Raw genomic sequence first — 12,807 nt, 5'->3', positions numbered from 1 at the left:
CCTTTTGGCATGGACAGCTGCTGGTTCAGGGGAGTGTTCTGGTGTGAACCTAACCCAACCCTAGCCCTAACCCTAACCCTGGCCCAGCCAGAGCAGCTGTGGCTGCCCCTGGATCCCTCCAGTCCCCAAGGCCAGGTTGGATGAGGCTTGGAGCACCCTGGGACATTGGAAGGTGTCCCTGCCCATGAGATGAGCTTTAAGGTCCCTTCCAGCCCAAACCATGCTGGCATTCTACGTTCGGAGGTCACAGGATGGATGAGGTTGGAACTTTTCCAACCCCCATGCTTAGGCAGGGCTACCCAGAGCCACTTGCCCAGGAGAACTGAGGAAAGAAACTCCTCTTCTGGCTCCTGGGGTCAGTGCTGGGTGTAACTCTAATCTGGTGGGAGCTCTCACTCCCAATAATCCTGGAAGAACAGAGGTTCTGCTGCCTCTTGCAGAGGGAATTGAAATTCCCTGAGGATGAGCCCCAAACCCAGCAGAGTCAAACCTTCCCCTGTGGGGTCAGGGCAGGACTGAGTGTGTTTGTTTCCCACAGCCTCTGAAGAGTACTGGATGGGAGCTCAGCAGGACATGAAGGGACCAGATACCTCTTTCTTTGTTGAGCCACCAGGTAAAAACCAGTTCTGAGCTGATCTGCAGGCAGTGTTGGCAGAGAGCTCCTGAGCAGCAGAACCAGCTCCTCTCCTTGTCTACCTCCTCAAGGGACACCAGGCTGGGACAGAGCCACGTGGGAGCTGGCCAAGGACAGCACTGCTTCTGCTGCTTACATCAGTTTACAATGGAAAATGAGTCTTTGAGGAGTGGGAATGGCTTTAAACTGAAAGAGAGTGGGGTTAGATGGGATATTGGGAAGGAATTCCTGGCTGGAGGGTGGGCAGGCCCTGGCACAGGGTGCCCAGAGCAGCTGGGGCTGCCCCTGGATCCCTGGCAGTGCCCAAGGCCAGGTTGGACATTGGGGCTGGGAGCAGCCTGGGACAGTGGGAGGTGTCCCTGCCATGGCAGGGGTGGGATTGGGTGATCCTGAAGGTCCCTTCCCACCCAAACCTTTCTGGCATTTTACAGTTACCTTTAAATTCTGGTCACAGTTAAATCTTTGAAGCTCCACTGGAGCACTGTCCCATTGGGAATTTGTGTGTATTACAAAACTTGACCCATAATGGGATCTTTATTTCTGTGAAGAAGCTGAGAACAGTTTCACCCTGGTGATGGGTAGGAAGTGTTTCTGGAGCTGGGGGTGAGACTGGGAGGGTTTGTTAGCACAACCCTCCCCAGCTTTGCTACTTCTCCTGGGATTCTAGAGTTTTCCTGGATGCTGCACAAGTTATTTCCCTGAGAGTGGGCAATGAGAGCCAATTCTCTCTGAGCTGAGGGGGATTCCCTCCCCGGGGTGGCTGAGGCAGCACCTGGGGGTGTCCCCCCCATGCCAGCAGCTCCATGATCCGAGGTCTCTCCAGGAGCTGATTCCAGCTGCTTCTGTTCCCAGTGCCCCCTGCAGCTGCAGAGGCCATAAGGACGAGCCTGCCCGAGAGCCCCACGGCAGCAGCAGCCCCTGGGAACGTCCCTGCTGCAGCCCCAGCCCTGCCTGCAGAGGCTGCAGCCACAGAGGGACCCAAGGCTGCAGCTCCAGGTGAGTCCTGCAGCCTGGAGGGGGGGCAGGGGGTGGGAGAACATGGAATTGCCTCTCCTGGGGGAAACACAGCAAGGTGGGAACAGACCTGCTGTGCCTGCAGGTGTGGGAGAAGCAGCAGGCCTGCTCAGTTGTGTCCCAGTCCAGGAGCTGATCCCATGGCTCTTTGCTGTCTCTGCATTTTAGCTCCAGGAGAATCCTAAGGCTGTGGTTATAGCAGAGGGAATGGTTTAGGGGGAGAACCCCCTGAGGTCACCAGGTCCAACCCTTCCCCAGCACTGCCAGGGCCACCACTGACCCACGGCCCCAGCTGCCAGATCTGTTCACAAGGACCTTGAACCTGTCCTTTTAAAAGATTCTCTTTAAAAAACCCATTTTTAACATATTTATACCCAGACTCATAGTGCCAGTTGTTGTCCAGTTTCCTATTACTTCATCCCACTCATTTCCCTAATCCATCCATACTGCTTTTAGTATCTATTTACAGTCTTATTCATGTGTAAAATGACAATCTTTATGTTTTCTTTTCGAGAAGATCATGATTAAAAAACCCACAACAAAAGTCAAACCCAAATGAGAGCTGGTGCGTGATGAATCCTTTGGTTTGGTTCACTAAGATATTTGTGTTATCTAAATGGATCCTTAAGTACCATTTTACAAGGAATTTTTTTTATTTTTCTATTTCTTTCTGACTTCAGTTTAAATATCTAAATTAGATTTCATACATTTTCCACTGGTTGGGGAGGATATTTTTAGATGTGACTCAAAAAATCAGTAGAAATGTTGTTTTTTGGTCGTCAGCAATAGATGGGAGATGTTCAGGGCCCTGAGCTGCAGGACACAGAGGGTGGGCAGGGCTTGGGGCTGTCGAGATGTGGAGCTGCAGCAGAGAGATCCAGTGCTTCTGGCACTGATCATTTGGAAAAGCTTGCCTCTGGACAGCTGAAACATTAAACAAAAACTGACTGAAAAACCTCCTTCAAGGGGATTTTAGGCAAATAGGAGCTTAAATGCAGAGGTTTGATTGTGCTGTGAAGTGACAAATGTTGGTTTGGAGCTACCAGCTCAGGGTTAGGAGCTACTGTGTGAAAAATGAACGAGACCAATTTGAAGGAATAGAGGGAATTTGGGATTCGTGAGAGGATTTTGTGTCAAGAGTGCCAGAGCTCCTGCTTGAGCACCAACCAAACCCCACCACCAGCACAAACCATGTTTAGAATGAAGTGTGTGGCTTTGGAGGGTGTCAGGACTTTTCCTGCTCTTGGAAAACCTGCTGGGCTCACACAGGTGAGTCCACAATTTCTGTGTCCTGCAGTAGAAGGAAAACCAGCTTTCCCAGGCAGCTGTGGCTGCCCCATCCCTGGGAGTGTCCCAGGCCAGGATGGAGCAACCTGGCATGGTGGGAGGTGTCCCTGCCAGGAGAAGGGAGTGGGGCTGGAGCTGGGACACCTTGAAGGTGCCTTGCAGCTCCCGCCATGCTGGGGCTCTGCTGGCTGTGCTTCCTGGCTGGGCCCTGCTGGAATGTGCTCCTGGCAGAGGTTCCAGCAGCTCTGGCCCCCTGCCAGCTGGGTGGCATCAGGCAGCTTTGGCACAGAAGCAATCCCTGGCAGCTGCTGCGGGCTGGGAGCAGATGGAGCCCCACTGCAGCCCGGGCTGCACACGGGGCACGGGGGCTGAGCAGGAGAGGCTCGGGGTGCAGGAGGAGTGGATAAGGACTGGAACACCTGGGTGAGCTGCTGGCAGGGGGAGGAGGAGACACAGGGAGTGAGCCCTGGCTGTTCCCCAGCCACAAAGCAGCAGGTCAGGAGCTTCCATGGGGTTCTCCCTGACCTGTGGTGCCTGTGTTCCTGCCAGGTGCAGCCTCTGTTCCCGCCGCCAGCGCCGCGTCCCTTCCCACAGAGAAAGTTGTGGCTGGCCCTGCTGGAGACAGCAAACCTCCCCAAAGTCCTGCAGCAGCAGCAACAGCAGCCAGCCCTTTCCAGGCCACAGATGGGGGCTTGGCTCCTGCACCTGAAGCCAGCCCTGCCAAAGGTGTCAATGACGTGTCCACCCCGGGGACAGAGCTTGGCTTCGCCCCGGCAGCAGATGCTGGATCCCACCATGGGGTGGATTTGGGATTTGCCCCAGCAGGTATGGAGTCCCACCAGGCCATGGGTTTGGGATTTGCCCCAGCAGGTATGGAGTCCCACCAAGCCATGGATTTGGGATTTGCCCCAGCAGCAGGTGTGGAGTCCCACCAGAACATGGATTTGGGGTTTGCTCCAGCAGCAGGTGTGGAATCTCACCAGACCATGGATTTGGGATTTGCTCCAGCAGCAGGTGTGGAGTCCCACCAGAACATGGATTTGGGGTTTGCCCCAGCAGCAGACACAGAACCTCACCATACCTTGGACTTGGGATTTGCTCCAGCAGCTGATGACAAAGCTCAGCATGTTATGGGCTCTGAGTTTGGCCCAGCAGGAGATGCAGAGTTTGCCCCAGCAGCAGAAGTCAGCCATCACCATGGCCTGGATTCTGGGTTTGCTCCTGCAGCTCCAGCCAAGCCTGTCCCTGCTGTGGATGGTGGGAACGTGGCAGCTCAGCCTGGCCCTGCAGCTGGCCCCAGCATTGCTGTGTCTGGGGAGCTGCTGACATCTGAGGCTGCCCTTCAGCAGGACAAGGCTCCTGCAGGTGAGTGTGCCCAAATCCCAGAGTCCCAGTCATGGGTAATTCAGGTTGGAAAAGGCCTCTGAGGTCAGGGAGCCCAGCGTTGGTTGGCTTTGGGTGCAGCACCTTGAGGAGAGCTCAGCTCTGCTCTCAGGAGACACAGAAAATGCATCACGGGGATTCTTCACTTACAAAACATAAAACCAGAGGGTTTTAATGATTTTTAAATTGTCATTGGGCATTCTGAGCAGTGCTGGGTGGTCTGAGGGCAGCCATGGAGAGGTGCTGGCTCATCCCTGCTGGTGCTTGGCTCTGTGTCACCACCACCCTCAGCTCTCCCTGAAATCTCCCAGATCCTGTGGGACACAGAGCTGGCAAACAGAGGTGCTTGAAAACAATTTCTGAAGAGACTGAAAGGCTTAGTTGATAATTTTGGGACCTTTCCTTGGGATGACTGTAGGTGCTGAATGCTGGGAAGGGCATGTTTGGTTTTCCATGTGCAGGTTTTGCTGTGCTGTGTGGATTTCTCCAGGGACACCATCCCTCTGGAGAGAAAACTGCTCTCCAGAATTGTATTTATTTTGTATTTATATTGCTAAAATGCAGAAAACAGTCCTGGGCAGAGGCAGCATATGTGGATTGGCTGTGGATGGGGTTGGAGTGAGATATTTTTCCTTACCTTCTAATACTCTTTAGTTTAATGATGAGGATAACTTTCAGGAGAGAAGTTTTAACAAAAAAAACCTACTAGGATGTAGAGACTGAGAGGCCCAGGTGAATGAATGAAAGAGAGAGTGCAAGACAATGCAAGAAGGTAGAAAGATCCTAAAAATCAGGTTTTGAAAGTGAGGAAACCCTTCAGTTCCTTACAGAAGATAAAAAATTAGGCGAGGGAGTGAATTTTATCTAATTTAATCTGATCTATATTTAAAACCAGGAATTTTTACTCTTTACATTCTCTTTGCAGAAGCAGCAGCAAAGGTGGAGGCGGAATCCAAAGTCCCAGAAGTTTGTGTGGATCACTCAGAGGAGATGAAGGACAGGAAACCTCCCCCGAGCCCCCGGGAGGAGGAAATTCCCGGGAAAACCAAGCAGCCCCTGGAGGCAGCAGGTGGGAAATGCAGCCAGGGCACAGCCCCACACGGGCACTGCTGCTGCCCCAGCCAGGGCCAGGCTCCAAACTGCAGCCCCAGCAGGTTTCCAGTGCCTGCTGACACGGGGCACAGTCACAGGACTTGTCCTTTCCTTCCCCTGCACAGTTGTTGTACCAATGCCTGTCATCGTTTCCCTTTCTGTTTAAAATTTAAATAAAATTAATTACAGAGAGAACTGCTCTCCCTTGTAATTATGCCTTACAAATGAAAACTGGCTGTAATTATGCAGAGTGAGGAATGTTTTGGTGGCTGTGTGGATGTATTGGAAGGTATAGATGAATACAAGATGATCAGCATTAGCCAGGGACTCCAGGCTGATAATGGAGTTCGTTCTGGATTTGAATTCCCAGTGGGAAGCTGGGATAGTCTGAACTGGGCTGATTACAAAGAGGAAAAAACCCAAACAAACCCTCACCCTGTGCTTAAAAGCCCTGAAACAGCCCCTGCTTCATGTTCTACCCCACCTTGGCTTGTGCCAAGTGTAAAAGTGCAGCTGAAATGGGATTGATGAGGGGATGAACCAACCATGTCTCATAAACCTCATTCCTGTTAAACACAAAATCAACCCCTTTGCAAGGACTGGGCTTTAGCTGCAGGCTGCCTGCACTCCTGAGACCTGAAGCTTTCTGTTCCTGTCTTTCATGTTCCAGCTGAAGCAAAAGGAGCACTAGAAAATAAAGACCTTCCAGAAAAATCTGCCCCTGCTGAGAATGGTGAGACACAGAAGGAGGAGGCTGAGCACAACCACGTCCAGCACAAAGAACCTCAGGAAGAGAAAACCCTGCAGGAGCCCACAGGTAGGACAGAAATCATGACATAAAAAATAATTCCATTTCTTCATGGAAAGCTCCTCTGGGAACTCTTCACCTTCTGCTCCTGGCTGTGGGGCCACCTGGGCCAGCAGAAATGTCTTTGTGTGGCTCTCAGTGCTGCTGGTGCTGGGCTCACCCTTCCCCTGGATCCCTGCCCTCTCCAAGGCTCTTTGCCCTCCCCTTTCAGGCTCAAAGCCCCAACCCCTGTGCTCTGAGTGCTTTATCACTGGGACTGGCTCACAGCTGTGCTGGGGGACTGCAGAGCTCCCACCTCTGCCATCAGCACTGGCTTTTATTTTGGTGTTGAAAAGGACTGTTGATTCTCATGAGGATATTCCCAGGAGGATCTCCTTCCCAACTGAGCTGTGCAATTGCCAAAGGAAGATGGGATTTTCTCCTGCTCCACTGACCCAGCCTCCAGAGGGGCTGGTGCTGCTCACACTTGGTGTGGAGGAGGATTTGTGGGCCAGGGCTGAGTGACAAACTGCTGCTCTCCTCACCCCCTGAGGGATCCCCAGGGACACAGCAGGTGACCCTGGGACAGAGGCTCTGCCTCCCCCTGCTTCCTCCCTGGCTGCTGGGGAAACTTGGCTCTCTTGCCCCCATCTCTCTTCCCATCTTCCCACTAAACTTCTGTTTTCCCACTCTGGAAGGATGCCAGCTAGAGATATAAAAAGGCTCTCTCTGATCTTGTCTTGCTGAGACAAAATGGATCCTTAATGCATTTTTAAAAAGCAATGGCACGTCCTTGCAAGAACTGGTGCTTTTTGGTGGGGTAAGAGCCTGTGGCAGACTTGTGTTTAAACAGCACTGGTGGATGGATTTGGGGTAGATCACACAGGTGGTGGGGTAAACACCTACCCCAGCCCTCCTGAGGTGTCTCTGGTGTGGTTCCAGTGCTGGGAAATCCTGCACATCTGCCTGTAGGGCCTGTTTGAGAGGGCTGCAGCCACACAGAGAATATATTTATTATTTCTTTTATCAAGCAAATAGCGGCCTTGATGTTTGAGCAGGCTTCCTGTATTCCAGGTCTTCCCACTGCACAAGTCAGGCAAGCTCCCAAATCCAGGGACCGTGGGTTTGGCAGAGCAAAACCTGCCCCAGTGCCTCTCACAGATGTGCCAGAGGAGCATCCTGTAGGTGTCCCACAGCAGAAGAGTCCTGAGCCCAGAGCAGACCCCTGTTCCACAGTGGAGCTTGGCTGTGGTGCTGGAGCATCCCCTCGCTCTAGGGTTCCTCACAAAAAGGCCACCAATGTCCCCACGGAGCCTGTGGAGAGCTGCAGAGATCCCCCCCAGGAAAACTGGGATTTGGAAGGTGCCATGGTGAAGAAAAAGAAAAAGAAACCAAAGCAAAGGAGAAACCAGCTGCCAAGAGGGATGGAGTTCTGGGATGAGAATGGAACAGGCTCCAGAGGTGCCAGCAGTGCTCCCTCTGGGGGGGAGTGGCAGAACCCAGCCGTGTGTCCTGGAACACCCCCTGGAAGCAGAGCCCTGGATGTGCCACAGGATGCTAAAATCACAGCTGGGAGTCACATCCTGGAGGAGAAAAACACCTTCCCTGTGCCAGCCCCAGGACAGCAGGGCCCAGAATGGAGTGTGCTGGACGGCAGCCCCGGGGAGGAGATGGAGCCAGAGGGAAGGAGAGGGGCCAGCTGGATGCTGGGATCTAAGGGCCAAAGCAGAGAGGTTCCCCCAGAGCAGGTGGGCAGGCCTGAGGTGCAGGAACCTGCTGCAGCCAAGGGAGCCAGCAAGGCCATGGAGAGAGACTTCCCCAGGAAAAATGAGAAGAGGGAGGACAAGGAGTCAAAAGGTGCTGAGAAGGTCAATCTGAGCGCAGCAGGAGCTCCCTTACAGACCAAACCTTTGGAATTGCCCCTGTCCCATGAAAACAAGGAGCCCAAATCCCCATCTCCAGGGCAGGAAGTACCAGGTGACTCTGTCCAGCAGCCTTCCCTGGACACAGCAGCCAAGAAAAAGTGGGAAAAAAGCAAAGGGCTTGAAGGGGAGTCCCTCAGACAGCCTCACCTGGAGGCTGCAGCCCTGGACAAGCTCCCAGCAGAGCCAAAGGCAGCTGGAGAAAGTGCAGGAGGGTCAGAGGGAGGACTGAGGAGCCCAGCAGACGCTCCTGGAGCTCCTGTTCCAGTTCCACCAGAACCTGGGGAAGTTCCAGCTGGGCAGGGCAGGGCCCAGGGTGCTCCCAACCATCCCAGCCCTGGTGAGGCAGGGGGCAGGGGGGTGGCAGCAGATCCAAAGCAAGGGAAAGGAGTCCCTGGTTGTGAGCAGCAGGCTGGGACAGAGCCCAGCCTGGCACACAGCACGGACAGGCCAAAGAAAAAGCGCAGTGAAGGGAAAGGCAAAAGAATGAAAAGCTGCTCAGAGCAGATGATGCTCTCAGAGGATGGAGGCAAATCCACTGATGGAGGGAGGACAGATGAGGCTGGGAAGGAAACAGTTCATCCTGAAAATGGCCAGGCTGTTCCTGCCAGAGGACACCCCTCAGCCAGCACTGCACAGGCCTGTCCTGCAGACAAGCCCAAAAAAAGAGGCAGCGATGGAAGGAGCAAAAAAGGGGAAAGGAGCTTTTTCCAGCAGCCTTTCCTTGAGAATAAGATGGACTCAGGGAGTTTTTCTGAGGGAGCTGATAAGGTGAAGGAGGGCAGTGATAGGGGCAGAGAGCAGGGCTGTGTCCCTGCTGGGGGCTTGCAGGAAAATGCAGCTAAAATGCAAAGGCCAACTGAGCTGGGACCAGAGAAACTGAAAGAAGATGTTAGGAAAGGTGAAACAGCTGATTTGGGAGCTTCAGACCAAGCTTTGCTGCTGGAGAAGAGCAGAGAGGGAGCCAAAAATCCTGCTGTGGCTGCCACCATCAGCCCCACAGAGCAGGTGGGTTTGGCTGGGAAAGGCAGAGAGGCCGGAGGTGCTGGGCTCAGCTCGGATGTGCCAGAGCTGGCAGAGAAACCCAGGAAGAGGAGCAGTGATGGGAGAAGGAAACAGCCTGAGAAAAGCCCCTCTGGGCAGGCAGCTGTCCTGGGGGCTGGGGGGGAAGGCAGGCAGGAGCAGGTGGCTGGAGGCAGGAAGGAAATGAGCTTGGCTGAGCAGAAGGGGCCTGGTTTGCAAAGAGAGAGGCTGGAGGAGGAGCTGGGGAAGCCCAAAATCCAGGGTGGCACTGGGAGCTTCTCTGAGCAGCCAAATCTTTCAGGCCATAAAGCAGAGACTACAGAGCTAGAAACAGGGAAAGGAAACTTGGACACTAAGGAGGCTTGGCCTGTGAATAAAGGGAAGGAAGCAGATAAATCCCCAGGGCACAGGGCAGGGATGCACAGTCCCACCAGGGAGCTGGGCATGGACAAGCCCAAGGGTAAAAGCAGAGATGGGAAAGGCAAAAAGGCTGAGCACAGTCCTGAGCTGCAGCCAGGTGTCTTCCCTGCAGTGGGACATGTTCAGCAAACTCAGTCTGAGAAGGGCAAAGAGAATTCCAGGACTCCAGAGCTGCTGCTGGGCCACCTGCCTGATCCTGCCAAGGGACAGGCTCCTGCTTTGCCTCTGGAGCCAGGGAAGTCCCACACGGGTGGGGAAGAGAAGCACAGGAAGGGGGAGCCTGACCCACAGCAGCCTTTTCTGCTGGAGCATAGAGCAGGAGCAGGGATGTTTCCTCCTGCTGGCCTGGAGATCAGGGATAGACCTGAGGCAGGAGGTGCCAGTCCTGGCAGCAGGAATAAAAATCCTATTCCAGAGCATCCAGCAGTGTCAGATCCCAGCCTGGCCCCAGTCACTGAGAGATCTAAAAAGAGGGGCTATGATGGAAGCAGTAAAAAGGCTAAAAATGCCTCCAGGCAGCCTGTTCCTCTGGAGGCAGAACCAGACAGGAGTGAGGCACAGCCTGCCGTGGGAGCGGGGCTGGAATGTGGGGTGGGAGACACAGATCTTGTAGATGAAAACAGAAACATTAAAACCTTTCCCACTGGCCCTCAAAGACTTGGGAATAATAAAGGAAGTGACTTCAAATCCATGTCTCAGACCCCAGCAAGTGGCCCTGGGGATGGGGGTGATGCTCCCTGTGGCCTCCCAAAGCAGGGAGAGGGGGGTGCAGGGACTGGGGGCCTTCCTCCTCCTCCTCCTCCTCCTCCTCTGGGAGCAGTGGCAGAGAAAAGCAGCAAAGAGCCTGGAGCTGGTCCTAAGAAGGAGATGCAGACCCAGAGATCTCCTGAGCAGCCCAAAGAACCTGGCAAAGAGGTTTCCCAGGAAGGTGGGAAGAGCAGAGAGGCTGGTTCCCAGGGTGGCCAGCTCGAGGACAAAAGTCACCTTTGTCCTGTGGCAAAGGTGGATGATAAAGAAATAAAACCCACTGATCCAAAGGTGGATGATAAAGAAATAAAACCCACTGATACAAAGCACAACACTGCCAAGGCTCCCTCAGAGCTTCCTCATGAGGCAGCAGATCCAAAACACAGAGCAGCCTCTGGAGCTGCTGAGGGGACAGGGGGACCAGAGGCCACCGTGTCCTCTGCAGAGAAGGGCACAGGGAGGTCCCCAGCCCCTGCAGGGACACCTGGCAGCACAGGGAGGTCCCCAGCCCCTGCAGGGACACCTGGCAGCACAGGGAGGTCCCCAGCCCCTGCAGGGACACCTGGCAGCACAGGGAGCATTTCCCCAGCCCCTGCAGGGACACCTGGCAGCACAGGGAGGTCCCCAGCCCCTGCAGGGACACCTGGCAGCACAGGGAGCATTTCCCCAGCCCCTGCAGGGACACCTGGCAGCACTGGGAGCTGCTCTCCAGCTGAGGCAGCCGTGTCCCAGGCTGTGCCAGGAGCTGGCAAGGACAGGAAGGCTGGAGGGGCTGAGCAGGGCAGGGACATGAGGAATGAGCAGAGCTCTCCCCAACACCAGGACACTGAGCCTAAGGCTGCTGGGACAGCTGCCCAAACTACCCAAAAACAGCCCAGGGAGAACAAAAAAGGTCCCTGTCAGCCTGCAGAGGAGGGCCCTGCTCTCCTGAAGGATACTGCTCCTCGTGCTGGGGAGGTTCTCCTGAAGGTGTCAAAGTCTGAGGGGGATAAACCTCAAGAGAAAACCAAGGAAAAGGATTCTCAAGCCAAAACCAAAGAAAAGGAGTCTCAGGATGCAAATAAAGAAGGAGAAACTCAAAATACAACTAGAGAAAAGGAATCTCAAGACATAACCAAAGAGAAGGAATCTCAAGAAGTAAGTAAAGAAAATGAGTCTCAGGATATGACTAAAGAGAAGGAATCTCAAGAAATAACTAAAGAGAAGGAATCTCAAGACACAACCAAAGAAAAGGAATCTCAGGACACAACTAAAGAGAAGGAATCTCAAGAAATAACTAAAGAGAAGGAATCTCAAGAAATAACTGAAGAGCAGGAATCTCAAGACACAACTAAAGAGAAGGAATCTCGAGCCCCAGCTAAAGAGACAGAAGAAGAACGTGAGCAGAAAGTGGTGAAAGAGGCAAAGAAAGAGAGAGTGAAGGCAGCAGAGCAGCTCAAGGGCTACATGAGACCCACCAAGGCCCGGGGGGTGCCAGCCCTGGTGCCAGCCCTGGCGGGCAGAGCCGTGCCCCGGCGGCCAGACAGAGGTGTGTGTGTGCCCAGGGCCTGCTGCCTGTCCTGCCCTGGCATGAGCCCCAGTGGGCATCCCAGCGTGGCATGAGGGGTGCTGGCTGCTCTCAGGGGCTGCTGGGGCTGCTTGCCTGGCTCACAGGGCTCATGCCAAAGGCAGAGCTGGCAGCTCGCTGCGAGTGCCAGGCTCTGCCTTGGGCTCAGCCATGGGGACTGAGTTTCAGCTGGTGTGGAGGGGTTGGGTGCAGCTGGCCCTGAGCTGGGGTGTGACAGTGTCCCCTGACCCTGCTCGGGGATGGAGGATGCCAGGGGCAGGGAATGTTCTGGGTCCCTGCTGTTGGCAGGGTTTGCCTTTATCCCACCTCAGACCAACTGATCCCCTTCTCCTCCTGCAGTTGGTTTGGTTTGAGCCTCCTCGAGCCTCCTCATCCACAAAATGTGCTTCCTTCTAGGATCAAAACCTTTCCCAAAGCAGCTCTAACAAAACAATGGTGGGACTGATGTAAATTTTGGGACTTTTTCCCTCTTAGGAGACTTTGGATGGGCTGGTCAGCATCCGGGGCTGGGCACCCTGGCTGTTCTCCAGGGAACAAGGTCCCTGTGCTCATAGGAAATGAGCTGGAATTCATCCCACAGAACTGAATCCAGCTCTTAGAAATTTTGAAATATGGCTAGAGATGAAATTACCACTATTCTTGTACTGGTGCTCATTCTGAAGCTTGCTCAGGAAGAGTTGTTATCTCTGTGAGCCCTCTCTGCCCAGGCAGGCCGGGGAGTGTATCCCTGCCCTCAGGTGCTCTCCATTTGTGCCTTGTCATCAGGCATGGAAGTTTGCTGCTGTTCCTGCAGAGTTTCTTGCTGCCAGTTTGCATGATGCAGCCACTAACTCACCAGACCCCGAGCTCCAGAGTGCCTTAACATGCTGCTCAGGTTTTTGAGAGGTTTTGTAATTTTAATGAGTGTTGCATAACCTGAAGTAGTTCTATT

At 53.9% G+C, this 12,807-nt stretch overlaps 1 protein-coding gene across 10 annotated transcripts in view; it reads left to right on the top strand.

Annotated features, from left to right (window-relative positions):
- MAP4 (microtubule associated protein 4) overlaps window positions 1-12,807 on the top strand; it is a 148,536-nt gene that overhangs the window by 90,852 nt on the left and 44,877 nt on the right. For 6 of the 10 annotated variants that reach the window (XM_059869756.1, XM_059869834.1, XM_059869524.1 and 3 more), the window contains 6 exons: window positions 539-613; window positions 1,487-1,630; window positions 3,485-4,300; window positions 5,244-5,387; window positions 6,081-6,227; window positions 7,272-11,837. In XM_059869756.1, coding sequence (XP_059725739.1) covers window positions 539-613; window positions 1,487-1,630; window positions 3,485-4,300; window positions 5,244-5,387; window positions 6,081-6,227; window positions 7,272-11,837 — 5,892 coding nt within the window. The remainder of the gene's footprint in view (window positions 1-538; window positions 614-1,486; window positions 1,631-3,484; window positions 4,301-5,243; window positions 5,388-6,080; window positions 6,228-7,271; window positions 11,838-12,807) is intronic. The other 4 variants (XM_059869604.1, XM_059869913.1, XM_059869677.1 and 1 more) reach the window with 4 other exon arrangements.

The sequence above is a fragment of the Haemorhous mexicanus genome, chromosome 1 (assembly GCF_027477595.1).
Source record: "Haemorhous mexicanus isolate bHaeMex1 chromosome 1, bHaeMex1.pri, whole genome shotgun sequence".
Lineage (NCBI taxonomy): Eukaryota > Metazoa > Chordata > Aves > Passeriformes > Fringillidae > Haemorhous > Haemorhous mexicanus.
The sequence above is the reverse complement of the archived record's forward strand: the minus strand, read 5'-3'. Positions and strand labels throughout refer to the sequence as shown.